The 27,773-nt window shown below is 40.0% G+C and overlaps 2 protein-coding genes and 5 non-coding genes across 10 annotated transcripts; 1 reads left to right on the forward strand and 6 right to left on the reverse strand.

Annotated features, from left to right (window-relative positions):
• The first annotated feature begins 122 nt into the window (after window positions 1–122).
• Window positions 123–17,954, forward strand: b3gnt7 (UDP-GlcNAc:betaGal beta-1,3-N-acetylglucosaminyltransferase 7). 2 transcript variants are annotated; one of them, XM_042416458.1, is made up of 2 exons: window positions 123–311; window positions 10,133–17,954. In XM_042416458.1, exon 2 carries the CDS (start codon window positions 10,134–10,136, stop codon window positions 11,385–11,387), a length of 1,254 nt encoding a protein of 417 aa, XP_042272392.1. In that variant the 5' UTR covers window positions 123–311; window position 10,133; the 3' UTR covers window positions 11,388–17,954. The 2 variants fall into 2 exon arrangements, with proteins under 2 accessions (XP_042272392.1, XP_042272391.1); XM_042416457.1 differs by lacking the exon at window positions 123–311 and adding an exon at window positions 8,414–8,629.
• ncl (nucleolin) lies at window positions 17,891–27,734 on the reverse strand. Of its 3 annotated transcripts, none has more exons than XM_042416455.1 (17): window positions 27,603–27,733; window positions 26,391–26,492; window positions 26,176–26,290; window positions 24,440–24,568; window positions 23,995–24,108; window positions 23,534–23,650; window positions 23,158–23,301; window positions 22,796–22,879; window positions 22,491–22,614; window positions 21,744–21,880; window positions 21,459–21,585; window positions 21,071–21,207; window positions 20,641–20,770; window positions 20,022–20,164; window positions 19,643–19,769; window positions 18,961–19,253; window positions 17,891–18,658 (listed from the first exon to the last, which is right to left on the reverse strand). In XM_042416455.1, the coding sequence occupies exons 1-17, from the start codon at window positions 27,618–27,620 to the stop codon at window positions 18,594–18,596; spliced, it is 2,106 nt and encodes a 701-aa protein (XP_042272389.1). In that variant the 5' UTR covers window positions 27,621–27,733; the 3' UTR covers window positions 17,891–18,593. The 3 variants fall into 3 exon arrangements, with proteins under 3 accessions (XP_042272389.1, XP_042272388.1, XP_042272390.1); XM_042416454.1 differs by having other exon boundaries at window positions 22,796–22,882; XM_042416456.1 differs by lacking the exon at window positions 23,995–24,108 and having other exon boundaries at window positions 22,796–22,882; window positions 27,603–27,734.
• LOC121901208 lies at window positions 19,485–19,611 on the reverse strand. The gene has a single exon (XR_006097221.1). It is a non-coding gene; the product is annotated as a small nucleolar RNA SNORA75 (small nucleolar RNA).
• LOC121901191 lies at window positions 20,383–20,516 on the reverse strand. The gene has a single exon (XR_006097205.1). It is a non-coding gene; the product is annotated as a small nucleolar RNA SNORA75 (small nucleolar RNA).
• Window positions 22,692–22,748, reverse strand: LOC121901193. Its single transcript, XR_006097207.1, has one exon. It is a non-coding gene; the product is annotated as a small nucleolar RNA SNORD82 (small nucleolar RNA).
• LOC121901195 lies at window positions 23,797–23,934 on the reverse strand. The gene has a single exon (XR_006097209.1). It is a non-coding gene; the product is annotated as a small nucleolar RNA SNORA57 (small nucleolar RNA).
• Window positions 24,240–24,378, reverse strand: LOC121901196. Its single transcript, XR_006097210.1, has one exon. It is a non-coding gene; the product is annotated as a small nucleolar RNA SNORA57 (small nucleolar RNA).
• Window positions 27,735–27,773: the final 39 nt, after the last annotated feature.

A 27,773-nucleotide genomic window follows, 5' to 3' on the forward strand; every position in this document is an offset into this window, starting at 1 on the left:
AAACAATTACAGTCACATGGTCAGTCAACTTCCCCCTGATATATAAAGGCTACAGGAATTACACAGCTAGTTTTGGCTCTGTAATTCTTACTAACTTTCACATTTGGTCTTCCCAGGGGTGACGTGTTCAGCCATTAACATTGCAGACGCTGCCAGTGAGCAGCAGCACAATGCGAGGAAACAGGCCGCACATGACAGACTGACGCACTTGCAGCCAGGTGGCCGTGTAACCCTGAGCTTGAGCCACGCTGGTACTGTCCAGCTGTAGCAGCGACAGGGAGGAAGCTGCTGCTTTCTATCAAAACAAAAGTGTGAGTAAGGAATAGGGGATAAGGCTTACAGATATGGAAAACTTATCAGTAACTTTGGCTTTTATTGCACTACAGGGATTCAGACTTGCTCCATGACTCACCATGTGCCGAAAGCGACATTTCATCTGTAGGATTTATCAGACTTGCCATTTAAATTTTAAAAGGTTGTATCAAGACAAACCCCAAAGGCTGGATTATCACTCAAGCAAAGCGAGCAGCTGCCCTGAAGCCCCAGAACTCCAAGTAATGAAAACTCCAGGTTTAATATGTGTTCTTTTTTTCTAATTTAGTTAAAAGTTGACATGATGAGGGCCTTAAAGGATGGGTTCACAATTTTCAAGTCTGTCTTAAAACAATAGTCAGGTGCCCAAATGAACATTGAAACAGATTTTTCTTGCCATCATCATTCCTCCTGTTCATACTGGCCATTAGAGGACCCCTTCATTATGCACTTACAATGGAAGGAATGGACAAAATCCACAGTCCTCCTCCTGTGCAAAAATATAATTAAAAGTTTATCTGAAGCTTTATCAATTCAGTATCTTTCAGCATTGTAGTCTTTCTAGTGTAAAAGTCCCTCTTTTTGTTTCCATTGCAGCTCAACGGAGAAACACTGTCCGAGGAAACACAAAGGGGAAATTTTATGCTAAAAAGACTGTACATGTGGCAGATATCCACTTGGTATGACTAACACAGACTGCTGAAGCCTCATATAAGCTTCAGATGAATTTTTGAATGCATTTCTGCACAAAATGACTCTGTGGACACACTGGATTTCAGCCCCCATCACTTAGATTGAAAATGCATTTGAAGGGGGTCTTTTAATAGCCAGTATGAACAGAAGGGATGATTACAGGAAAACCTCTTTCAGTGTTCATAGGGGCACCTGACTGTTGCTTTAAGACAGACTTGGAAACTGGTGAGCCTGTCCTTTAAAGTCGTTTTATTGCATAATCTTGAGGTCCACTATGTGCTTCTTATCTAATCTTGGACCAGGTATTATTCTAGCATAGACATACTGTAATTACTGTACAGAGAGATGGAGGAAGGAGGAAGGAGGATTTACAAGGTTTAATCAAGATATGATTATTGCTCAACAAAATGACGACATTTTCATGTCTTTATTGTGACAATTCTGATCACCTGGATCCTCTGTAGTTTTCGCTGCCACACCTGTCACTTACACCTTGTCATTTGTCAGTGTACTCACCAGTTTTGTTGTTGAGATCTAAGGAAGCAACTTGGCACAAGACAGCGTCCACAGAGCAGGTGTCACACATCATCGCCAGCAGACAGATTGTAAACAAATTCCAAGTTACCTTTTTTATATTTGAAAGTATAGAAAAGTGGATTTGCATCTGTATTCATATAGTAAGTACAGTGGGACAAAGCTGAACCGGGAAACAGCTTGTGTTCCACATTTTGGGTCATTCTGTCTCTTGTAGAGAGTCAGATGAGACAACTGATACCACTCTTACATTTGCTTGTGGAATATAAATCTACAGCCAGCAGCTGGTTAGTTTAGCTTAGCACAAAGATCGGAAACAGAGGGAAACAGGTTGCTTGGCTTGCTTAGGGGCATGTTTTTGTGGAGCATTATCAGGATTACTGGCATCCCTCTCAGATATGTTTATCAGTAGACACCAATGTGCTCTACTGATAAAAGGTGACGCCAACCAACTACCCCCACAACTGCCCCTTTGTCACAGATACTTGAAGCTGTGTGTCTTTCCTTTCAGGCCATGTTTGGTAGTTTTGGTAAGTGTAGCGAACTAAAGAGCGAGGAAAACAAAACACTGTTTAACTTTCATATTGACAGAGGGCGGCGTTCTTGACAGAGCTTTGAATATGTTCAAAAACACGATAATGTTAAAGATCCAAGAGGCCACTCATCAAACAGAATAAAGACTGGAGCTTATTTGGAATTCACCTTTTAAATTTCTGACCTTCTCAGGAATGTCCTCACAAAACTATCCATTAACCTTTAACGTGGATGCACTTTCTCTGTGTGTACACAATTGCAAATCCCAGCTGCGGGTTAGCATGTTTTGTGGGACGGTGTCGGTCTAAGGCTGTTGATTCTTGAACAGGAAAGAGATAAAAGACAAATCACTGTTGCAAATGACAGCTGCATCGATTTAACAGCAAGCCAGGCTAGTTGCCTTCCTGTGGGTCTGTATGCACCATGGGTGACTTATCTCTTGATGACAGCGACATTTGTGGATTTGAGCTTGACAATTGATACTTGACATCAACAACAGCAGTTGACTCAGTTCCACCTAGGTCCACATATGTGCTTGTTCTGGGGATTTTGACAGTATCACTTGGTCTTCATCAGCAGATGGAATTTGCTAGAATGGAACAGTAGATGTTCAAACTTTCCATTACTCTGAGCACTTTTAGGACTTTGGGCTTGATAGTAGATTATTGACATTACAAACAGCAGTTGACAAAACAATCTCAATTCAAGGTCCACTTATTTGCTTGTTCTGGAACTTTCAACCGTATCACCTGGTCTTCAGATAGAATTTACTCAGTTGTTGCGAAACGGTAGATGTTCATGTACATGTACATGTTATCTGAGCACCCAAAGGTCAGGCTTGATAGTTCAGACAGTTAGATAGTTGATAGACAAAACTACCTCAGGTCAACATCCAATAGTCGCATGTTTGTGCTCCGGAAAAAGCGAGCAAGTTGACATTGAGTTGAGACAGTGAGTAAATTTCTCTGATTGTTTTGATGGTGCAAAATGCTGATCACACAATGAACACACCAGGTTTCCCAAAACAGCGTTGTGTAAATCATTAACATAATTCTTGTGACTTGTCACTCTCTGCCTGAGGCACACTTAAGCCTAAATCAGTGATGCATTTGAAACAAACAGCAACGTATGTCAGCACTACCAAAACCTTACCAGAAATATTTGCCAGAAGAAGTCATCAGAGCATGAATGAGTATTTCAGATTATGCTTTGTAGCTGGTGACCTTGTTAGAGTGTTAACTAGACCTATATGGGCCTCTGGCTGGTTAGAAAGGAGGCAGGTGTTTACCTTGAGCCACAACGGACAGGGGCATTCATAACACATTCTGATCACATCTCCTTTGTTCTATCAGCCTTTTCAGAGAAGAACATCCTCAGTTGATGGCTGAGTGGAAAAGAGGGAGGGGAAGGTGAAAAGTAAAAAGAGGAGGGAGAGAAAGATCCCCTCAAGCCACTTTTTCTTCCTCAGCAGTAAATTCTTTCATGGTGACTGAGGAGCTAGCAGCCAGGGCCCCTCACTTATCTAAAAGAGGAGGGACACATGAATTTTCTGAGGCTTGTTCATTCTAGGCAGATAGCTGACAAGAGTCGGACAGACCAAAGGTAATCCTCTCCCAAGTCTCCCAGGTGTGCTAAACCCAACAAAGGATTAGCACGGACTTCCTCTGGGCCAAAAGTATCAGCAAGGTTTTCCATTTCTTATTAACAGTCTATTTTTCTTACCAGCCCAGCCCCCTGTCCCCGGCTCACCTTGAATTCCTCATTCTTGCGTAAACTACAACAAAAGGTGAAAAGGAGCAGTTGAGTAGAAAGTTATCACTGATGGAGTGGTGGTGGGAGGGAGTTGTGTAAAATGAGGGTGGGTCAAATTAAATCATTTCATCACTGAAAGGTTTCATCAGACAGGGACACAACATTTCTTTAAGTATTAACCCCAGTATCTCGATTGTGACCTTGGACCTATGTTCCATCCATGGAAAAAATACTTATTTTGAGATTTCTGTGATTAAGAGCCCTCTTCCTTACGCACCCTATCAGTATTCCCTGAAAGTGCATATTTTCAACCACTCAGGGATATAGGAAAGTGCTATGCACATTTTAGTATGAGGGATAAAACATTAAAAAATATATAATATAATATAATAATAAATATAACGTTGTATTTTAGACCATCTTTTTTCTTGTCTCAGCTGGATCAGGAAGTCTAATGATCTCTACTGTAATATTGTTTTAGTTTGTCCATTTATGAGAACATGATCATGTGGTCACACAAGTGCCTACGTAGTGCCTATGCCTACTTGTGTATGTGGAGATAAGGACTATCATTTTATTGCAATACCTACTGGTCCACAGAAGTCATTTAAAGCCATAGATTACACCATACTAAAGTAAGTTAAAATAGAATTTATAGATGTTTTTAACCTGTTGGAGGCAGCATAACAAGCTGTAAATACAACATTGACATTATTGCCTTATAAAGTTGTTAAAAGAACATGTCTGGCAATTTTCTATATTTCTTTTTATTGTCAAGAAATTGAATGTGCAGAGCCAAACCAACAATGAACTCATCCTACATACAAGTATTGTGTGTGTATCCAAAGCCTGATATATCTTATTCCTCTGTGCCATAGACCTCCATTGTTATTCAAAAAGTATTAAAAACACATCAGTGAGCCACACCACTGTAGATGAAGCACTGTAAATGGAACCACAGTCATCCGTAGTGGCCCATATGTCACCCAGTGCAACAATTTGGCTCATTGATATCTTTTTAATAGTTTTTGGACAACCACAGAGGTCTACGGCACAGAGGAATACAATATATCAGACTTTGGATACACCCACAATACTTGTAAGTAGGATCAATTAATTGTTGGATAGCCTCTGCACATGAGATTTGTTTACAATGAGAAAAATATTAAAAAAATCACCAGTCTTATCCTTTAAGCAAACATGTTTTCTATACATTCAGAAGACACTGAGCAACATTAACTTTCATCTGTAGTTGTGTTTCTGGCCACTTGATGAATGTAAGTCAATAAGCCAAGTCAATATTCATTCTCCTTTTAGCTGTTTTGATCTTCACCAACTCTTAAGGGGAAATATCTGTCTCTTTAGTGAAAGCTTCACTATGTTCGTCAGCAACTTCTTTTGTCTGCCGTTTGGTGCTGGGCAGAAAGCACACAGTGGGCACATCAAAGCTTTTTCACTGAAAACAGCTGCCTGGTGCAGCTGGGAACAAGATTGATGAGAGCAGTGAGGGTGAACCAAACCAGTAAAGTTGTGGGCTGTAAAACTAAAACAATGAGCTGAGAGATGCTAAAATGGTCCATAGAGGTGAGCTAACTGCAGAATAGGGTGAAAATTATATGTGGGTTTGTCAGTACAAGCCATTGTCATTGAATCCGTTGTTAATATAAAAATATAGATTAGTGCAGCTTTAATGTAGCTGTTTTCATATGAAAACCAAAAATATAGTTTTCAGGAAGCTCAAGAATTGTTTTGCAATTTGTAGAAGAATCATTATAAGTTAAACATTATCAATGTTTTTTAAAATGCCAGTACAAGGTCATATCATCACATCAATAACACATAATGAATCATTGTGCTCACAGAGCTCAGCTTTCCTTAATGGCCGATGACTCCGTTAAACATCAGTGACAAATGTCGCCTTGCCAGCCAAGGGAACGATGAGGGGCTGAGGTGTCCATCACCACTCCACTTCAGCAGTTGCAGAGTCTGAATCCACAGAGAGGAAAAAAAATCTTAACGGGAAAAAACACTGCCGGCAGGCAACAGGATGCACATGGCTAGGGAGAAGGATGGCTGGTTGGATCCAGGAAATGGAGAGAGAAGGAGAGGAAGTAGGGATTTTGGATCACAGCTGTGTTCGGATTGAAAAATTCCTGTTTTGAAGCACAGAGAGACATTTTGTTGTTCTTTCCCCAGACCATAAAGAGGCGGAAGAGCACAGTTTGCCACAGCAAGGGTTAAGTGTGGTTGTGGTGCCATCACCAGTCCTTATTTTGTTTTCATGGCTGAGAGACCTTAAGACTGAGAATGAAATACAGTATCTTTGTGATTTCTTAGATTATAACACCTGACAGAAACCAAAATCCTGAGTTTTTTTTGATATCCAGTAACTGTAGGCAAGATGTGTGAGTCCTGTTGCAGATATGCATTCATCAGAAGTGATGACCTTCTTTTGGTAGGCCTATAAAAGTGATATGTCACTTTTATTGGCTGTCAAATATATGAAATCCTTACTTACACAATGGCTGTGAAAGGCTGGCAAGCTGATAAAAACCAGTGGAGTTTGCTCTGTGACATCGCATTAACACCAGGACCTCTTGCTGACGTCAGTGACATACCTAACAGTACAGAATAATACCACTAAGAGTTTAGCAAATTATTATGGCGCAGGTAGTTATTGAGGCTGCTCCCTCAAGGTCAATATCACAAGCAAACAGTTTATATAAACCGAAGAAATTCACAATTTACAAGTTTCCATTGTCACCTCATGGTAGACATTTTGATTTGAAGTGGTTTGGTCACTTTATATATTTAGCTTCACATAAAGTTGCATTTATGAATTTCTGGCCACTAGAGGGCTGAAAGCCAACAAAACCAGCTGACAATTGCATAGTCATCACTGTATCACCAGCTTGTAAAGTTGTTGTCGCGAATGTGTTAGAAAACACCCATTTACACATGAAAGAGACATGGAGCAGCATTCGCATTCAATTGCAGTTTCTCACCATCTGATGGATGTAAGTATATGGTTGTACCTCAGACCCAAGTGCACAGTAAATGTGCAAAGGTTATGACACTAAAAAAGCTGACCTACATAGCAACAGGGATGTGTTAGGCAGAGGTGTGTTTAGGGTATAATTAGATGGTTTGAATAGTTACGTGCATTGAGCTGTAACAGTGTATAGTTATTAGGCAAATAAATTTGTTTTTTATTATCTGTTTCTTGTGAAAGTGTCATACAGTAGCATCTAGCTGCAAATAGCAGTAATAGTAGAAACGAAACTACTGGTGTCAGTTAATGTTATACAGTAATAAGATATATGGCATAAGTATTAATATAAGATGTAAATAGCCATGGTTCAGTGTACACTGGTACCTTAGTGTGTTGAGTTGAAGAGATGATGGGCTTTTCAAAGATGTTACTTAAGTATAAATGAGGATTGGATTTTGGTTCTGTAAAATTGATTTCTTCAGTGCTGGCACATTGTGTGCAATAAAAATAAGTTCCTTCTATGTCGTCATTTTAGTGGGAAATTATTAATTGATTCTGATAAGTGAACACGCCTGGAGCAGCGAGGTAAGTTGTCACAGTGGTGGAAAGTAAGGATACATTTACTCAAGTAAAGTATACTTGTGTAAATGTGTCATTACTTACTTTAGTATTTCCATTCTCTGATATTGCTACTTAAGATATGATTTTAGTTCAAAAATATGAGGAGACCAGGATAACTATTTATTACAGGAAAATGCAGATAGAAGCAGGAAAAAAAATCAACGCATGACTGTGTCAACTATGGAGCTTTGGAACTTCAAGATACGTTTGGATTCAAAATATAAATCACAGGGCTGTAACAACTATTGAGTACATATAGTCCTCAGCATTGTTTGAGGATTTTTTCAGGTTTTTAAACCTGAAAAGGAGTTCTCCATTCTAAAAGTATGATATTTTTATAATCAGAATTCTTAAATTTGACTGTTTTGGGCTAAATGTATATATTAAAATAAAGGGATTTCATATTTCTTGAAATTTATATATTATTCCTGCAAGTGTGGGTCTGTGAAACACTTTTTAAACAATAATGTAGGGAGATCAAATTTGCAGAAAATGCAGTTTATCACTTAAAGTGGTGTAGAAAATGCTGAAAAACTAAATTTTACAGTCATTTTGGTGGTTGGTTAAACCTCGTGTCAGAGCCGTTACAGGGAAGTGAAACTCAGTTTCACACGTGAGAAATGATATGCACGACATGATTGCATCACATGCCAGTTCCCCTTATCACATCCAGAACCTCCAATAAAACAAATAATACTTGTTTGGTACATTTCACTCTCACAGGTGAAGGTAACAAAAGAAATCCAAGAGGCTATTTTTCTTTGTCTTAGAGGTTATTGTCAACTATGATGGATCTTGCTTGTGGTGAAAGTCCTGTGTGTACACTCACGGACTCTTGCCTCCCTCCATGTCCATTCATCATCCGCGTCCTGTGAGTGTGCGTGTGTGCGCGCGCGCGCGCGTGTGCGTGATCCACGTAACGGGGGCCGAGTCTTTAAAAGGGGATCTCGGCGAGGGGGTGAGAGCAGTCCTGATTACACAGCGCACATCTGCAGCTTCTCTGCTCCCTTATCACAACTCAGTTTGCAATAAGACTGTATCGGATCTAAAGGATTATCTTATCATTTTGCCCCAAAGCCAAAGCGACATAAACTCAAAGCCATTCGACTTTTCTGTGCTCAACAATCAGCATTTTATTGGTTTATTTCCTCGAAGAAACCCTCACAGATCGGATAAATCATTAGAGAAAATGTAAGTGCCTTTTTAAACATTTCTTTTAATAGTAGGCTATTTAACTTTTTTTTAACGCTCGTTATCTATTTTATCCTCTCTGCATATTAGACACAGAACCATCCTTCCAAAGGTGTCGGACAACGCAAAATGTTAAAACTGCCTTGAAGTAGGCTAATTCATCAAGATTTTAACTTATTACTTTTACGGAATACTTCTTGCAATTAGGTGAACAATATGTCGCTCCAATCAAAGAACAATTTTTGGGAAAAACAAGAGCAACAAAAAAAGACAAGGATGAGCTTTTAAAGCATGAAGCTCTGATTTTCAGGCAAATTTTCAAGGTGATACCGTGGATCTGTAATAGTATAGAAGGGGGTTAAAATATGGAAAGAATTCGACAATATAGACTTTCTTGAGATTGTCTGAAGTGTCCCGATCGATTCTGCCTTCGTTTGAAGATGTATCTCCAAAAAACTCTGAAGTGAATTGTCATTGACAACAAGTGTAGATGGCTCTACTTTAAAGGCTGGATTTCGTTAAAATGACCTTTTTTTGATTGCATGGACCTGGTTCCAGAATTGGCTATATAGAATTCACACTGTTTGTAGTTATTAAAGGAAAACTCTCCTTCAAAGGTAGAAACCAGGGGGGCCCACATGGGAGTGTCTCTGGGGTCGTGTGAGTGTAACGAGCCCTGGCATGACATGATGGAAACGTGAGAATTTGACGTGCAGTACTTACTTCACTCTCCAAGTACATTCCACATGTTCTTTCAGAGGTGACAATGGTTCAATAAAAAGTGACACCTTATGTGAGTCAGTCTGACTGTTAGCGTGTTGAAAATTATATTGCCCTGCTGCTTGTCTTTTATTGTTGGGCATAGGTTAGATTACTGTAAAACCTAGGCTATGATGGAAACAGTTACCTTATATATATATATATATATATATCATATTTTATGGTGTGTATGCAAATATGAATTACAGAGAAAGCTCATTGTCATCATATTGAAATTTTATTCTCTCAATATGCTGTTCTTTGCTTTACCGGCTACACATAAAACAACAAACATTCCTCTTTAGGTATAGTAAACATGATTCAAAGGATCATTTATTACTTTTGTGCATTTTCATCTATATTTTCATCGTTTTTTGTTTTTTTTTAAATTTTATTTTAGACCTAATGTATGTCCATGGTATCAATGAATAACTAATTTCAATCATTTGGTATGTGATTCTTACTATTAGACCTATAACAGTTAAATAAAATAGAAATAAGACTATTAAAAGATTAATTTCCACATTTTAAAATAAAAACAAGACAAAAAACAAAAAATCTCAGCTAACTTTTAAACTCATTGTATAATACACTCAGTAATATGTAGGGCTTCTTAATGTATCATATGATGTATCATGACATTTATATAATTCAATATTTACCTTTTCCTCTATCAAAAGGTATATGAGTTTCATAATTTTGCCGTATCTGTGACCGACAACTGTGATCTTTGTCTTCACCTAGGATGAACAACAGAGATCGCTGGAAGGTGTACAAGAGGGTGAGTGTCATGTTTTTCCTGGCAGTGGTGGCTCTTACTGTCGTCCAGAGAGGGAGCATCAATATGGGGGCTTCGTTTGAACTCGAGAGGCAGGCTCGCATGGATGCCTCTGAGGAAGTGGAGTCTGGTGCTGCCCTGCAAAAGAGGACAGATTCCTACCTGGGGATGAAAAGCTTCTGGAAGGTTAGCAAACACCAACCACTGCCTCGATCTCGGGCCACCACACAGAAACCCAGCGTCACTGAGGACAACAGCCCCAGAACCTGGGATGTAGCCAGCTCCAACTGCAGCGCCAACCTCAATCTCTCTGGCCAGGATTGGTTCAGGGGCCTGGAGAACAATTTCAAGCAGTTCATGCTTTATCGACACTGTCGTTACTTCCCCATGCTCCTCAACCACCCAGATAAGTGCTCAGGTGAGATATATTTACTCATGGTAATTAAATCGGTGGCCACCCAGCACGACCGCAGGGAAGTCATTCGAAAAACCTGGGGTAAAGAGCAGGTGGTGGACGGCAAGAGGATAAAGACCCTCTTCCTTCTTGGTAAACCTTCCAATGAGGCGGAGAGAGCAAATCATCAGAAGCTTGTGGAGTATGAGGACTACATCTACAGGGATATCCTCCAATGGGACTTCTTGGATAGCTTCTTCAACCTCACGCTCAAGGAGACCCACTTCCTCAAGTGGTTCCACACTTACTGCCCAAGAGTGCGCTATGTCTTCAAGGGGGACGATGATGTCTTTGTCAGCGTAGAGAACATTGTTGAGTTCTTAGAAAGCAGCAACCATGCAAAGAACCTGTTTGTCGGGGATGTGATTTTCAAGGCTAGGCCCATTCGTAAGAAAGAGAACAAATACTACATCCCCCAGGCTTTGTATAGTAAGACACACTACCCTCCATATGCAGGCGGAGGGGGTTTTCTGATGGATGGCACCCTGGCGAGGAGGCTTCACTGGGTCGCAGACACCCTGGAGCTCTACCCCATTGATGATGTCTTCTTGGGCATGTGTCTGGAGGTGCTTCAGGTCACTCCTATAAAACACAATGCCTTTAAGACGTTTGGCCTGGTGAGAAATAAGAACAGTAAGTTGAACAGAGAACCTTGTTTCTTTAAGAGCATGATTGTCGTGCACAAGCTGCTCCCTTCGGACCTCATGCACATGTGGAATCTGGTCAACAGTGACCTGGTCTGCTCGCAGAAAGTGGAGATCCTATAGCTTGACAAAAGCACCGAGTAAGGACAGCGCTGACAAGCTGAGCTGAACCTCGGTGGATGCTAGTATGAAAGTAAAGTCAAAAGTAAATGTTAACAGCTCTGTTAACTCTCCTTTCTGTGGAGAGGGACCAGGACGGTATTTGCATTCACTGTTTCTGTGCAGTAATGTGATTTTTGGAGGAGCTTCCTTAAAAGTTAAGTAAATTATACAGAGTTTTATAAGTTGAAATTAGAATTGTGTATTTATATTGGCATTTTGAAGGTCTCACACTGTCGGCACACAGATTCAGAGACAATAACCAAAGTGACTTGCCCTTCAGTAACAGGCTTCTTACACTGTTGCACCATCAGACCCCCTCCCACCCCACCCCCAGTAAACACCTATTATTCTGTTTTTTTATCAGCCAAGAACCTGAGAATCTTGTGGCAGTGAGCTGACACCGAATCACCAATTATAACACACCCCTTAATGTGAATACACATCAAATATTTGGGTAATATTGATGATGAGGACAAGTGGTAAACAAATGATGAATATGTTTTATCTGCTGTAGCATAATGTGTTTTTGGATTGTTCAAAGGGAAATAATGCATGATTTAGTTTTATCTAAAGGAAGAAAAGGGTTAGTATTATTGGTCCCCTAGAGGCCTGGGTCTGAAAGCCATTGCACATACTGCACAGCTGCTAGATATGCTAGCATTTTGGGTTTGTACAAAGTCTTTCACAGTACTTCCACTTGGACCAGCAGAGCAAGCTGCAGTGGATTAAAATGTTTTCAAGCAAGAGAAAGAATCTCTCTACCTCAGTGATTCGGTCCAAAACTTTCAATGTCATCAGAAATCACCTTTCCTACAGGAAACCATTGTCTGCATATACATATTCCTAAAGTAAGATTTTAATCACTTTTTTATTGTAGAGGTCCTTGCACTCATTTTTTTTGGAATGTGACTGACTTGATCTGGACGTCTACTACTCCTATACTACTGGAAACTTTAAAAAAAAAAAAAAAAAAGTCTAAACTTGTGATATGTATGCTGTCAATGGATTTGAATGTGCTGATATACTTGACATGAATTTGGTAGAAGGTTTACAATGACATTACGAACTAAAACTATTGCTGGTACGAGTGTATGACATGTTAATTTAACAAAATGGGGGCAAATGTGGGGTTCTTTTATTTAATTTAAAGCATCAGATGAGCATATTAACGGAATGTTCAATGATTATTAAGCGGAACATTGTGGGTATAGTGGGTGATGATTATGTCTAGGTAATGTAAATATACTGTATGTTAACATTAAAATGTACATAAAATGTCATTTGTAAATAAACGTCTAAAATAAGCTTTGGTCATAACACTTGTCTTTTCAAATCTGTCCTAGATTGGCTGTTTTTGTGTTTGGACTTATCAGCATCCAACATCAATGTGAAAATCCATAACAGGTCACCCAACAATAGTGTCCAGTGTTGACATGTGGGTATCAGTTACGCAACTAAAGAAAACATAAATCCTCAAACAACCATGCAGGTAACAACGGTGTACTCCAAACAACATGTAAGAGTTCATATTATCAATGTTCAGCAACTTAACCCAAGTGTCTGTTCTGTTTTCTCTAGTGTCTGCCTGTGATATCAAAGAACTGTCACTTGTGTAAATTATACACTGTTTGAATAGAAAAGACAGCTGCGTTATAACTTTTAAAGAACATTCATATTGAGCCAAAAGAAATATGAAACAACTTTCTCTGATAACCTTTTGTTATTTGGTATGGGAATCCTTTTTTTTCAATGCATATTTTGTATTAGTTTCCAGAAAGCAAGTGCACATGCTTCTGACTGGTGTGACATTTCACACTGTTTATGTTTCCCCTGTAAAATAGTGTGTCTTTTCACTTAGCAAAACCGCTGAGACTTTTATTACCAGACAACAGTGAAGAAATTGTTCGGAGCTTTAAGTTGGCCCAAAAAGACAAAGAGGGCATCACAAAACAAAAGGAATACCTTCCTGTTGTTCTTTACAATCACTGTCAGGACAAAGACTATCTAGCCACACAGAAACTGAATCTTCTCTATATTGTGTTTCATGAGGGGTGCACTCGCCAACACAGAAGCATAGCTTAATAAAGATAACATCCATACAGTTGAACCAGCACAAAATTAACATTTCAAAACTAAATAAAATCAATTGACTGAACACAACTGAACACAAAAATTAGTTAATGTCATAGCGGTCACTATATCTGGCTGTTACATATTTGTCACATGCTGTACTTTAAGCAGTTCCTGTATAAGTACGTTAGGATGCAATAAGTTTTATAGCAGGAAGTCACAGTTTTAAGTGTGTAATTCATGTCAGTGTCACTTCCTCCAAGCTCTGGCTGACAAACCCGATAGAAGAAAGCAATATAAAACCAACAGACAGAACTTATTTCAACATTCATTTGGGCACCTGACTATTGTTATAAGAAAGACTTGAAAAATTGTGAACCTGTTCTTTAAAGTAGTCTCATTGAATGTCCTGAGACACTTTTTCTCTGCCTTTAGGTGACAGGTGAACTCATTCTGAGGTTTTCTCAGCCAAAATGTAAGTTTGGTGTCCATAGGTTAAAAAAAAACCCTGCTAGCTTTGTGGCAGGGAGAACAGACTTATCAACCACCAGCCAAAATTTACTGTCATCTAGTGTAAAGTTCCCACTTCAGTGATGATATTTGACTCAGTGTGGGTACACACCCAGCTTTCCAACCTGTCTGCAGACCAGGAGCTGTGTATTTGTTGACACTAATTGGAGGAAGCTTTTGATGTCAGCATGGTCATTGGGGTTGGCTGGAAGGGGCTGCAAGCTTTCACACTATCCCTCTATTTTTTTTTTCCAAAGGCCTCTGGAACACCATCATTGGCACGGCTAAAGATGGGAATGTTGTTGCTTGGGCTAAAATTAAAAAGAACATTCCTCAACCTACAGGCGGCCAACTAGCCTTTCTATCAACTCAGGCATCACAGAATATCTCATACAGTGTAAAAGTACAGTACAGTAGAGTTATTACAAATTCTGTATAGCCTACTCTAGTTTACATTACTGTGTCTTAGATCACCACGTGTCTTACCTCCACTAGTAAATTGATTTATTTTTAATGGATTATGCAAGTCTCTGCAAGTCTTTATACTGAAATAAATGGAAACCAACGGCTGCCTGGAAGATTGGAAAACAGATTCTAAAAAGAAAGCATGCAAAAACATGTGTATGGTCCTTTTGAAAAAAGCCTGAACTGAGGAAGTAAATAATCACCATAAACACCAGTGGATGAGAATGAAAAATATGCCATTCCCTGCTGCAGTTAAAGCATTCATGACTATTAATTGTACACTAACTATGGAGCTAGAGGAGGCGGCTAAGATAGCGCAGGATAAAGACTAGAAACAGAAGGAAACAAAATCTACCTACCAGCATCATAAAGCTCAATAATTAACTCAGATGGTGTGACTATTTCTTGTGAAATAGAGATAAAAGTTTAAAGGTTTTTTATTTGGCAGATTTTATTGCCTTTAAATAGAACCAGGCTACCTGTTTCAGTCTTTTATTCACTGAGCGCTATCAATCTTCTCATCTAATTATTGGCAAGAAAGTGAATAAGCACAGTCCCCAAAATGTCGAATTGTTCTTTAAAGAGCCATGCCTGAGGGTGACAAAAAATTGCTCTCGTCACAAAGTACCAGTAAATAGCACAAGGGGTAAGTGAAAAAAGGATGTTATTTTGTGAGACTGACCCTTTAGGAAGAAATTCAGCATTGTCACGATGTAATTGTGGTTTAGTGTCCACACCTAAAGGCATGTAACAGTGACATGACTCTTCAAACAACAAAACTGTTCAGTTGACAAAGGAATCGTATGTTAACATCATGCAAATACAAATATGAACATTACTGTCAACATTGGAGTCCATATGACTCAACTACAGTAAATTCTAGGCACTCCAGACGAAATGCTCGTTACAATCCATGTTTGAGGTTCTTGTCCACTTTATGACACTGGCAATGATCCAATCTGTACTGTAACAGCAGCAATAAAGAGCTTATCTCTTATCTTCTGGGCTACTGATATAAGCAGTTACAGTAAGTTTTCTTCCTTTTTGTCATTTCTTAATCTTCTGACATACATCAAGGAAATGTGAAGAAGATAGAGTCTTATTCCTTCTCAGCTACATGGACAGTGTATTCCCTGACTCCCCATATCACACTGGAAAAGAGGCCAAGGCGATGCAACTTCATAGTACATCTGTGCCATAGGACACCATGTACTTGACAAAGATCCATTGTGAAGAGGACTCTCTGAGCAGTTTACTCCCATTTAAAGAGGACCCTATTTAGATCAGCCACTGCGCAAATGAGATAAAGTATCAGTCTCTGTCCTCTCTGCTCTTAACAATGCCCTATTGACTCAGTGTCAAGCTGTGTTAAAGCAGTTAATGCTTTCATGCACGGTTTGACAATTATCAGTGAAAAATCTAAAATCAAAGGATAAAATCTCAGCACACTCACTCTCAGAATCATATTCTTACCCATAGCTTCTTCTATCACTGAAAACTTTTCATAGGACTTCTCTCTTAAATATTACTAGACAGCTAGCTGTACTGAAAAAAAAGGACCCAAAGGTGAACTCAAATAAAAGATAAAGAACACAGATCATTTGAGACAGCTGACATAACGCCACAGAGAAAAGCTAGCATGACCTCTGTCACTGTTCAAGGCGGGGGGCAACAAATCTCTAAATGGAGGTATTCAGTGGTCCCATCATCAGTGCTTCCCGCCCAGGCACCTTCAGGAACAAAGATCCTGTTCAGCTACCAGAGCCACGGGAGCCACGGATGACAGCGTACCACTGTCCCCTGTCTGCTAGTGTCACTGACAAGAGAGACCTGCCCAGCAGCTCAGGGTCACTGTAAATCAAGTGGCACCGAGTCCTCACTGCCATTTCTTGACAGTGAGACATCAGAACACACTGACAGTTTGTTTTCTAAGTGTCAAATAGCTTCATCTGTATATAGACACTGTAATTTTATTTTTTTTTACCTGCTTGCCTGTAATAATTGCTGTGTTTATGTTGGTTTACCTTTGTTAACCTTGTTGCAGCTGGTAGTCTATGTGCATCTTCTTGTACATTTATTCTTGGCACTGTGTGCAAGTATACTGACAGCCAACAGCAACATGAGTTAATTCCTTGTACACCTCAACATACTTGGCCAACACGTGGCGAGACTTGCCTTTCAACCCTCTTTCGCACCTGTACTATTTCGGAACAAGGACTTGCTACTTTCATAGCCTTCTCTCAGCTTCTCATCTTCAGCCAAGTCTTGCAGGCATCACTGAAGTACTGGGAGCAAATCCTGGATACTTAATTTGCATTGGTGTGTACAAAACCATTATGCTAACCAGTTTAATTAATTAAGAGTATGAGGAAAAAGTGAGGAACAATTTAAAAACCTGGTAAAATTGGTAGTTTTTTAAGGCTATGAATTCCCATTTAATGTGTATGCAGGAGGTTCAAATACACATTCCCTACAGCTTCAAGCACCTTCACTTTTGCACTTTCAACCACTCAACACCAAAAGCATTGACAATAAAATTAAATTGTTCCTCGCTGATTTTGGAGTGGCACACTTCATGACGGCAGAGTCTCAGCTTACGTGATTTCCTTCATGTAGAGCTTCCCTGCTATTTATAGGATTTGAGTGGAAAGTTAGATGAACAAATCTCCTTTTCTGATGTCATCAATCTTTCAATGTGTTTGGTGAATTGCCAGAGTCAGACTTTGCTTTGTACACAGAATGACATGCAAGACTGTCGCTGCCAAGGCCCTCTATGTTAATCTTTATGCCTGCCAATGTCCAATTACAAGTCACTTGCCTACAGGCTCTGGCTACTGTCTAGAGGTGTCATTACATCTCTGGCATCTGTTGCAGACTGCCACCTGGTGGAAAGACCTTTTCTGACATCTATCAGCTATTAAATGTTTTCAGTTCCCCTAATGGTGATGCAGCATTTTTATAACAAAGGCTGCATCAGGTTGTTTTCAGTCATCACTTTACTTTGCCTTGTTGACCAATTATTTGCATTGGTTTTTGGGTCTTTTATAATGCATTTAGACTCGAGTTTATTCATAATGTCCTTCAAATTGGCCCGTTATGTCGGTTTGGGCAGATATTTTGAACACCTTTCAAGATGTTTCATCATGATTTGTGAGAACCTTCTGTTACAACCTAAAATAGGTTAAACTAAGTAAAATTGAGTTGTTGACAATCTTGACAAAAACAATTTGATATAAGCTTCACAAAAGATAGAATTTATTGCAGGGCAATGGCTTTGGATTGGATTTTATGCAGTAAGATTTTGCAACTCAACAATGACCGACATAATGCCACATTCAAGAATATTTCAAGTCTGTGATCCCTGTTTATAACACTTAAGTCACTGGTTCAGACTGACTAGAGTGCAATGAGGACAGCCATTTAAAAATCACCACCTACAAGGTTTTATTCAATCACATGAAAATCTTCAGATTCTCAGATGGGAAAAATTAGTCAATGCACTACAAATATCTTTTATGTTACATAGATTAGAGGTCTTTCATCCTCTGTGAAAGAGACACTGACTGTGCCCCACCAAACAAAATGGAACATCTTTGCCATATTAAACACCCAAACTCTTCTCTGAGCACTGACTCAAACCTATCAAAATATGCTTTGCACATTACAGTAAAACTTGGCACCTAAAGCAAACTAAATGACAAACAATAAAAACAAAAATATATGGATACAGGTGTATTATTTTTTTTACAAAAGGTAAAATGAAAATCATACAAACTGTTTAAATTTACACAATGTTTCTGACAAAGACGAGCGAGTTTTTCACAGCAAACTTGTTCGCCAGACCCATTCCATTTTACTCCTCCGGAAAAGCAAGTAAGATAATGAGGGTGAGAGGTGCAGGTTTGCATTCAGGACATTCAGTACTCACATGTAGCACTTGAGCTGAGGAGGTCAACAGTACCATTCTGGCACAGAAGGGTGGGAAAGGTTTTAGGAGTCTAAATAAAGGGCTAAAATGCCCATTAACAGTTAAATATATATCAATGACGCTTTCTGGAATGTCCAAAAGCTCTGAAAATTCATGAAACCAGAGTCCATTCAAAAAGTAAAATAGACTAAGATTTAGTCATCAAACTTGATTTTCTTCCCCTGGGGTTTGACTCCAAATCCACCGCCACCTCTTCCACCTGAAATGAGAACAAAGGAATCATAGTTTACCAGCCAGCAGCACCAAGCTCAGCTCTCCTAAACGAGTCCACATTTCAGGCAAAAAGCATGATTGAGTCCAAGCACAAAACGCAACACCATGAATATACAATACAGTTGACATTAGCTCCTTAACATCTGACGTGTTGATGTGTTCACATTAGACCTTTTCAAATAGAGAACCATTAAGAAAACTTATTGCTTAAAGCTGAGGATTGAGGTTAACATTCAGCTACTTCTATGTATATTTCCCTTTCAAGCAAACAACTTTAAAATCCGTTACCTCCAAAGCCACCACGTCCTCGTCCACCTCCACGTGGGCCTCCCCTTCCACCTCTGCCGCCGCCGCCACGGCCTCCAAAACCGCCGCCGAAACCACCACGACCTCCTCTGCCGCCACCCCCACGGCCGCCGAAACCGCCAAAGCCTCCACCCCCTCGGCCTCCACGGAAGCCACCTTCACCCTTGGGCTTGGCGTAGTCCAGGGTCACCTTGCTGCCATCTATCTCACCGTCCTCCATGGACTCCTTGGCTGCCTTGCAGTCATCCTCATTGTCAAAGTCCACAAAGCCAAAGCTGAGGAGAAAGGAAGGAAGGGGTCACTTTGACATAGTTCACTACAGTTAAAGTCTAAACTTTTTCTAAATTGATTTCAGTTACTGAAACTATGAATGCCTTCTTACACTGTTGTGTCCTAGAGATAAAATTTTAAACATTAAAGTGATAGTTTAACTAATATCTATAACTCAAATATTATTTAACCTAAGAAAAAGAATCCTTTTCAGTACACTGAACCATATTTTACATGATTGTTTCACATCAGACATGGGCAACTCCCACGAAGGTAGGTGCCTGTTTAACTGTGACTTTGCTCTACTTCTCATGCGAATCCGTGCACTGTCACTGCTGGACAGAGCGGTGCTCACGAGAAGAATATTTACATATTTACAACTCTCCAAACTTACCCTTTTGATGACCCTGTGTCTCTGTCTGTGACTATCCTGGCTGCTACGGCGCCCTCAAAAGAGTCCTTAAGGGTTTGATCTGTTGTGTCCTCTGAGAGACCCTTGACGAAGAGGGTTTTTGTTGGACCTGGTAGCAAAGAAAAGCGGTTAAACTATGACTTTTATGGCTCATGTAGATTATATCCACCACAATGATCATTATCTGAACAAATAAATGCCTAAGGCCAGATCAGGACTTGACTATCCTTGAAATCAACACAGAGTTTCAGGAGGAGTTGTCGTCATCACATCTGGCCAAGCTGAACTACTGAGCACAACCCGCTCACCTGCATCTTTATGTCAATTTGGAATGATATCACTGTCCAGTTTCAAGACCTACCCGAGTTTCCTCTGCCCCCATCTCTGCCACCACTGTTCTGGCTGTACTCCAGTCGGATGGACCGGCCTTCAATTTCTGTGTTGTTCAGGTTATCCAGGGCTTCCTTGGCATCTTCTGTGCTCTCGAACTCTACAAAAGCAAAACTGGGAAAAAAAGAAAAACACTTAAGGAAGGCTGAATGTGCACATTAAAAAGCCCTTGATAACATTGTCCACTCAACCACAAAAGTGTTGGAGCTACAGGTTTTTTTTAAAATCCTAGCGGTTTACCGAATTAGGTGTTCCAATATGCCTTTTTTCTTCAAATACATGCCAATGCAATGTCATTCACTGACTACTCTATTTTAAATGAATGAATCTCATCTTGTTTCACAGCAGACATAGGCAACACCCACATGCAAGTAGTGTGAGCCTGTTCTAACTGTGCATTTGCTCTGCTTCTCGTGCGAATCCATGCAGAATCATGGGTAAGATTAAGAGGAGCTCATGAGAAGGTGTAGCAGTTTAAGTTTAATGGCTGACTGTTGAGGACATATAGTGAGAAATCTATCAAACATGGGAAATCCATGTTGCACATTAAAGTAGAGAATGCTATACCAGTCCATGCCTCAGATACTTACCCTTTAGCTCTGCCATCTTTCTGTGGAATACGAATGGAGACAGCCTTTTCAAATGCGGATTGCAGGACTTCTTCTGTGGCACTGAAGGCAAGATTGTTCACCACCAGTGTTTTACTGGCTGATGCTGCCCCTACAGGAGGTGAAGGAAGAAATGAGACTGTTGAGACCAAGAAGACTGAGAAACATTTTCTTTGATCTCAGACAGTTGCTGACCTTGTCCAGGATCAATCTTAAACATAAATGTAGAAATTCTAGCATCATGTGAGGCTTCATTTATACCCTTTTAAATCCTTTAAGAAATTATTCAGAAACCCCATGGCTGTAAATAGGTGTCCAGTTTGTTACACCATTTTATAACCAACTTTATAATGAAAAGCTGCATTGTCACCAAGTAGTGCAGAGAAATTCACAGATACATGACGGACTTTACCTCCTACTTTGGCCCCTTTCTGGCTCTTTTCTCCCACGAAGTCGACCATGATGGACCTCCCCTGTACATCGGCACCCTGTGCCTCCTCCAACATCTTCTCTGCTTCTGCCTCTGATTTGAACTCAATGTAGGCAATGCTGTCAAAGGAGAAGGGAAGGTTAAACTACAATAGTGCAAGAATATTGCTAGCTTTAATGCTGGCCAACTATACAAGATTGGTGACAGGTTTGTGTACAAGGGAACAGATGAAAACCCATTTTCTACAACTATAATCCTAAAGGTAATTCAGTTTCCTAAATTGTCTTGGATTCTAGGTTGGCTTGTAGGATTAACAGAGCTTTTCTTATGTACCTTGTATATTCACTATAAAGTACAGGTTTGTTCTTACCCTCTGTTTGAACCGTTCTGGCCTGGTGGTAACCTTACATCAACAGCATCTTCGAAGACTTCCCTCAGATCATCAGTCGTTGCAGAGAAGGGGAGGTTTTTTACAAACAGTGTCCGTGCATCCCTCTCTGTAGGACAAATGTCAATGTCAGAATGAGCATTGGAACAAACTTCTCTCCAGTATTCTGTGAATTTTGACTGCCAAAGCTGGTGGCCTGGAAATGCACCAGTCGTACTTTTAACTTTAAAAGATGAACACGGGAACCCTGATGAAAACATCTTTTACCTTTCTTGCCCTCCTGGGAGCTGTCCTTGCTTCGGGCCCTGTCCAATTTCACCTCCTGACCCATGACCTTCTTGCCGTTGAGCTCCAGTGCCTTCTGCATGTCCTCCTCAGATGCAAAGTCCACATAGCCAAATTTCCTGTTGAAGCAAGTCATTCAAGAGACATTAGACATTCCTGCTTCCACAAAAAAAGCCAAATTTCAAAAATAATGACTTGGGCTGCATATACAGATCAATTTCACAGGTTTTAAAAATGTCACCCCCCCCCCCCCAAAAAAAAACCCTACACAAGAGCATTAAATGTACCATCAGCTCATGACAAGAATCTGTGATGAGCCAATTTGTTGTGTTTTTTTGAATGACAATTTACTTACAAGTAGTAATATTCTAACAGATTAATCTTTTAAAAAAATCAAATAGATCTGAATCTAACTTAAATGACTTCAGGTGACAGGGTTGTTACCAATGCACATACTGATCTAATTAATCAGAAGTGACAAATACACATTAAATATTGCTTCTTACATCACTCATTTAATAATGTAGAGATGTAGCACTGGCAGTGGATCGGCACTCATATCAGCTAAAATCTGAGTTTAGGTATTTGAAATTGATATGAGAAGGAAAAAGGAGGATTGTTTATTCCTTATACTTTTCCATGACATTACCCTCCATCTCATTCCCTCAAACACACACCTCTGCATCACAAACTAGTATACTTATCAAATTTTTAAAACTCATTACTTACTTTGATCCGCCTAACCGGACATCGACAATCTCAAGGCTGTTCTTGGAGAAGAATTTCCTCAGAGATGTTTTGATTTCATCAAAGTCCTTACTGGAGTTCAAGTTTCCAACAAATAGACAGAACCCTGACAGACAGGAGAGTACATTTACTTTTCAGTTCCATTTTTGTGTAAAACGGTATTAACAATTATGCCAGACAGGTTCAGAATAATAAAAGGTGACATCACACATCAGTATTAAGTCCCTTGTTGATCATCACGAGAAAATGTTGAGAATGGATTAATGTGTCTGTGCATTTATTTTTACCTTCACCGTCTGACTTTGCTTTCTTGGCAGGCGGTGTGTCCTTCTTGCCCTCTGCCTTCCTCTTTGCAGGGGTGACTGGGGCATCTGCTGAGAAAAAAAAAAAAAAAAAAAAAAGATGCATACTTTTTAATTCACAGCCAACCACTCAGCCAAGACAGGGAGAAAATCTGGAAGCAGATGTCAAACAACGTGGCACTAAAGGCTTCGGTCAAAACTACGAACACAAAATTTAAATGAATGTGCTAAACTTAATTACTTATAAAAAGGTAGTTTTGGGGGGCTTTCTTGAAAAAACACTGAAGGTTGACATGTTTCTGTGAAAAGTACCTAAACGGCAAATTTTCCCCATCACCAAAACTCACCCTCTTCCTCATCATCGTCGTCGTCATCCTCATCATCGTCGTCATCCTCCTCATCCTCAGACTCTTCCTTGGCCTTGACCATGCCTGCTTTCTTTGCTTTGGCGGCTGCTGGAGCAGGAGTGGTGTCCATTTCCTCCTCAGAGTCTGAAAGCCACAAACATTGAGCATTAAGTCAGAGTCATGACCAAATTCAAACCACTAAAACCTGCCATTAACCGGCATCAGATTCATTAAAAAGGTGACATCATACATAATCAGTATTAAGTCCCTTGTTGATCATCATATAGTTAGGTCTGTGGTTTCCAAGTCAGCAACTCCACACCGACTAACTCACCAACATGCACCTCCTCAAAAAACAAAAAAACAATTGTCTCACCATCTTCGTCGTCATCATCGTCAGATGACTCCTCTTTAGCTGGCTGGGCCTTTGCTGCAGGCTTAGCAGCAGGTTTAGCTGCTTTCTTGGGTGGTGGGGCCTCTTCTTCAGACTCATCTAGAGACAATATACACAGGAAAATGAATTTCAATTTTTTTTTTTTTTTTTTTTTTTTTTAAAGTGCGTACACGGCAATTTCAATTTGTAAAAATCTATAAAAACAAAAAACTCCATTTGACTTTACCAAAAGCCATTAAGGGTAATGATGTCACAGCGATTGAGGATAGAACCGGCAGACGATAAAACACACCGGTACCGAAGACATAGCACTGCATTTACTTTTCCTCCGTACATTACACACATGGGTACTAAACAACCACATGCATGCCAAGAAATAGAGGGTGTGTAGTAATCATCGCAAAAGATCTTTTTTCTTCTGTAATCAATACTGCGGGACCTACCATCATCATCGTCATCATCATCAGAGGACTCTTTTGCAGGTTGGGCCTTCACTGGGGCCTTGGCAGCAGGTTTAGCCGCTTTCTTGGGTGGTGGGGCCTCTTCTTCAGACTCATCTAGAGACAATATACACATGAAAATCATGAATTTCAACAAAAAGTACATGGCATACATGGCAATTTGAAATGAATGAAACTCTGCAAAACAAAAAACTTCCTTTGACTTTACCAAAAGCCATTAAGGGTAATGATGTCACAGCGATTGAGGATAGAACCGGCAGACGATAAAAACACACCGGTACCGAAGACATAGCACTGCATTTACTTTTCCTCCGTACATTACACACATGGGTACTGAACAACCACATGCATGCCAAGAAATAGAGGGTGTGTAGTAATTGTTCACAAGAGATCTTTTTTCTTGTGAAATCAACACTAAGGAACCTACCATCATCATCATCATCGTCGTCGTCAGACTCTTCAGCCTTTGCAGGGGCTGCCTTGGCTGCTGCGGGTTTAGCAGGTGCTTTTGCTGGGGTCTTCTTTGGTGGGGGAGCCTCCTCTTCGGATTCCTCCTCTGTAGGTTGATGGACAAAACATATTATACCCCACTCAAACCCACAGTATTCAAAAAGGAATACAGATTTGTGGACAACCTAAATAAGTCAACATGTTATGTTATTCGACCCGGTTTTGCAAACCTTGTTTAATGTGGGCTTGAGGTTGCTCAGCTTCAATATGGGAGGGTGAACATGTATTTTTAGAGCAACTTAAAAAAAATAAATAAAAAAATTCACTTGCTAGCTTTCCATGTGGTTAGCAAAGAAATCCATTCAGAATTTCAAGTGTAAAAACTATACTATTTGCAAATTTACATAGTACTGTGTCCTTTTCAATTTAAATCCTGTATTTTTTGTTGTGTGAAACTAACAGGATAATTTTGTCCGAGTGTAGGATTAGATGACGAAACTACACATCTGTCACAAGGACATTTTAAAATACCAATATTAATGTTAGACTTGTCCAAATTTAACTTTTTCCTGGGGGTTTATAAAATTGCATTGTGACGATTTTGTAATAAGGTGATAAAGAACAGCACTGCAAGCGGATCATTTTCATATTTGTGCAAACCACCCAAATAAATATTCTCTCATGCTGAAACATCGTTTTGTTGTTTTTATTGCATTCTTTTACATGTTTGATGAAATGCCAGTTCTTAAAACTGAAAATTGTTTTCATTATCAGAATTCGACTTTCAATGCAGTGCTATCTTTCGGTTGACTCTAGTGTCAGAAGGCGGAACTTCCCATCAGCACATGATAGTACTGAGGTTAAATTACACAATGTGAAACTCATTGAAGGGTCACATGACAAAACCTCCACTAGGGGTGTAACAGTTCATGTATTCGTCCCAAACTATTTAGTACAGGTTGTGTGGTACGTGACTTTCTTTGGTTCGGTATGCTCCCTGACCCATAAAATAACTGTCCAAATAATTTAATAATCCACTTACTCTGACGTGCGGAACAATAATTCTTGCACTTGAGTTCCACCCATAACGTTCTGGCAGTGCACCACTTAGTTGTAGCACACTCGTGGATGTATGCTCGCTGGCTTAGCCAAGTTACCCTGGTTAACCATGTGTCTCTGCACCGTTATCTCTGTAAACAATATTGCATCTCCCCAGTCCCCCTCCCCTCTCTGTGACAGTCAGCCTTTGAGTGAAGCTGTTCTGAATAACATTTGATTTCCGATGTGGTTGGACAGCATGTCGTAAGAATAAGTTCTGAGTGACTGTAAATCTACATAAAACAGCTGTCAGCAGGTGTCCTGACCCCTTGCAGGAAACAGAAGGTGTATTTTTTCGTTTCCACTGCAGCACAACTAAACTGTTTCAGTAATAGTTTCCACTAGCACAACTTGCATGTTTCAGTAATAGTTATGGCCAATGAGCCATTGCTGAATGTTTACATTTTGTCAACGGATTATTTTCTTCCTCTTTTTTGCTGCTGTACCGAACCGTGACCCCAAAACCGAGGTACATACCGAACCATGAATTGTGCACCTTTACACCCCGATCCCTACTCATGTTACTGAATCGGCTTCAGACCATTTCTGACAGTTTTTTCCCCCCCCTAACTTTGAATCCAACTTACTTAGATTTGATTAAATGCAATTACTTACCAGAATCATCATCGTCGTCATCGTCTTCACTTTCTGCTTTTTTGGCAGCAGTGCCATTTTTAACAACCGCTGCCTTAGCTGGTGTGGCTTTCTTCACCACTTTAGGTGGAGGAGTCTGCAAATTTAAAGAAATGACTTAATTAGTCTGCTTTTTAAATTACTTAATATGTCTAAAACTACCCCAAAAAATACTGACAAACTCAAATATACTGTACCTCTTCCTCCTCATCACTGCTGTCCTCTTCACTTGATTCCTCCTCCACTTCTTTTGGGGGCGGAGGGGCTTTTTTCTTCTGAGTTGCTTGTTTATTTGCTGCCTACAAGAAGAGAAATACAACAAAAGTAAAAAAAAATCCTTAAAAATGAACTCTGCTTGCAGTGGTCAGAGCACGGGTTCAACTACAGAATACAATCATCCAAAATAACAGCAGTAGAGTGCTCTTAAGACGTCTCATCGTGTTTATTCGCATTGGGGGGGTGTCTAAGTAACACCATGTGGTACTACAAAGTTCAAACATCAGGACCCCCACCTTCCCCAAAACTAGTGATTAAATCTTTAAATCAAATATTTAACGTGGGTTACGACATGAGCCACGTTTGGCGACAGCTATCTGGACGACATGCTCTTTTCTCGAGTTTGGGGGTTTTCGCCTCGTGTGTCACTAAGGAGGAGGCGCAAAACCCACGTGGAGCTCAGGAGGCAGGAGGTCGGGCTATTAGCATAGTGGCTAATATTACAGTTTACAGACAAGCCGTGAAACGCTTGTTGAACGGCTACCAATTAGACGGTTGTGAGAAAGAAATGCAATGAGATACCGTACAAAACTTAACAGCATTTCAAAAATGAATTACAGGAAATATTGATTTTTATGCGAACACCTCGGAAGGAAAAAACAACTGTAGCTCTGCTGCATTTGGACTGTTCACCAACGTGCTAATGCTAATCAGTTAGCCAACTAACCATTTTCAAGCATATAGTATTGAAATTCAAATATTCTAATTACTTATGTTGGCATTAGTCGGCAAGCTTGTGCGACATTGCTTTTAATTAATCTTCTATGTATCGTGCTTACATCGAGAACGCGCATGAATGCCATCTTGAGTCGCTAGCAGGACAGCGTTAGCAGGCCAGGCTACAAAATCTACAGCAAGGCACAAACATGGCTGATGTCGACCAAAGAGAAACGTTGGTTTTGAGTACAATTCACCCAGGCCTTTTCGACCAAGCACACCTAGACAGAAAGTGTCTAATTAATGAACACGAAGCATTCGCTGTAGGACATGAGCAGACATTTCCCCACGATGTCGGTTTCCTTTCTCTTAAAAACGCAGCAACTTCTCCGTAAAGGCCTCATGCGTAAACACAACCTCATATTTTAAATACCGCACACATTTTAAATAGTAAAATAGACGTCGTTTAGTCTTACCTTTGCTAACTTCACCATGGTGCTGTCGTGTGTTTCAATGAAACACAAGGAACTGGACGTTTAGGAACAAGTAAGCAAATCGTCAACGCATGCACGTGGCTCAGCCTGCTCGGCGGGGCATTGGGCAGGAAGGAAAGACAGAGAAGATGAAGACGCGCTCCTTACTCTCTT

Source organism: Thunnus maccoyii, chromosome 7 (genome assembly GCF_910596095.1).
Source record: "Thunnus maccoyii chromosome 7, fThuMac1.1, whole genome shotgun sequence".
NCBI classification, from domain to species: Eukaryota; Metazoa; Chordata; class Actinopteri; order Scombriformes; family Scombridae; genus Thunnus; species Thunnus maccoyii.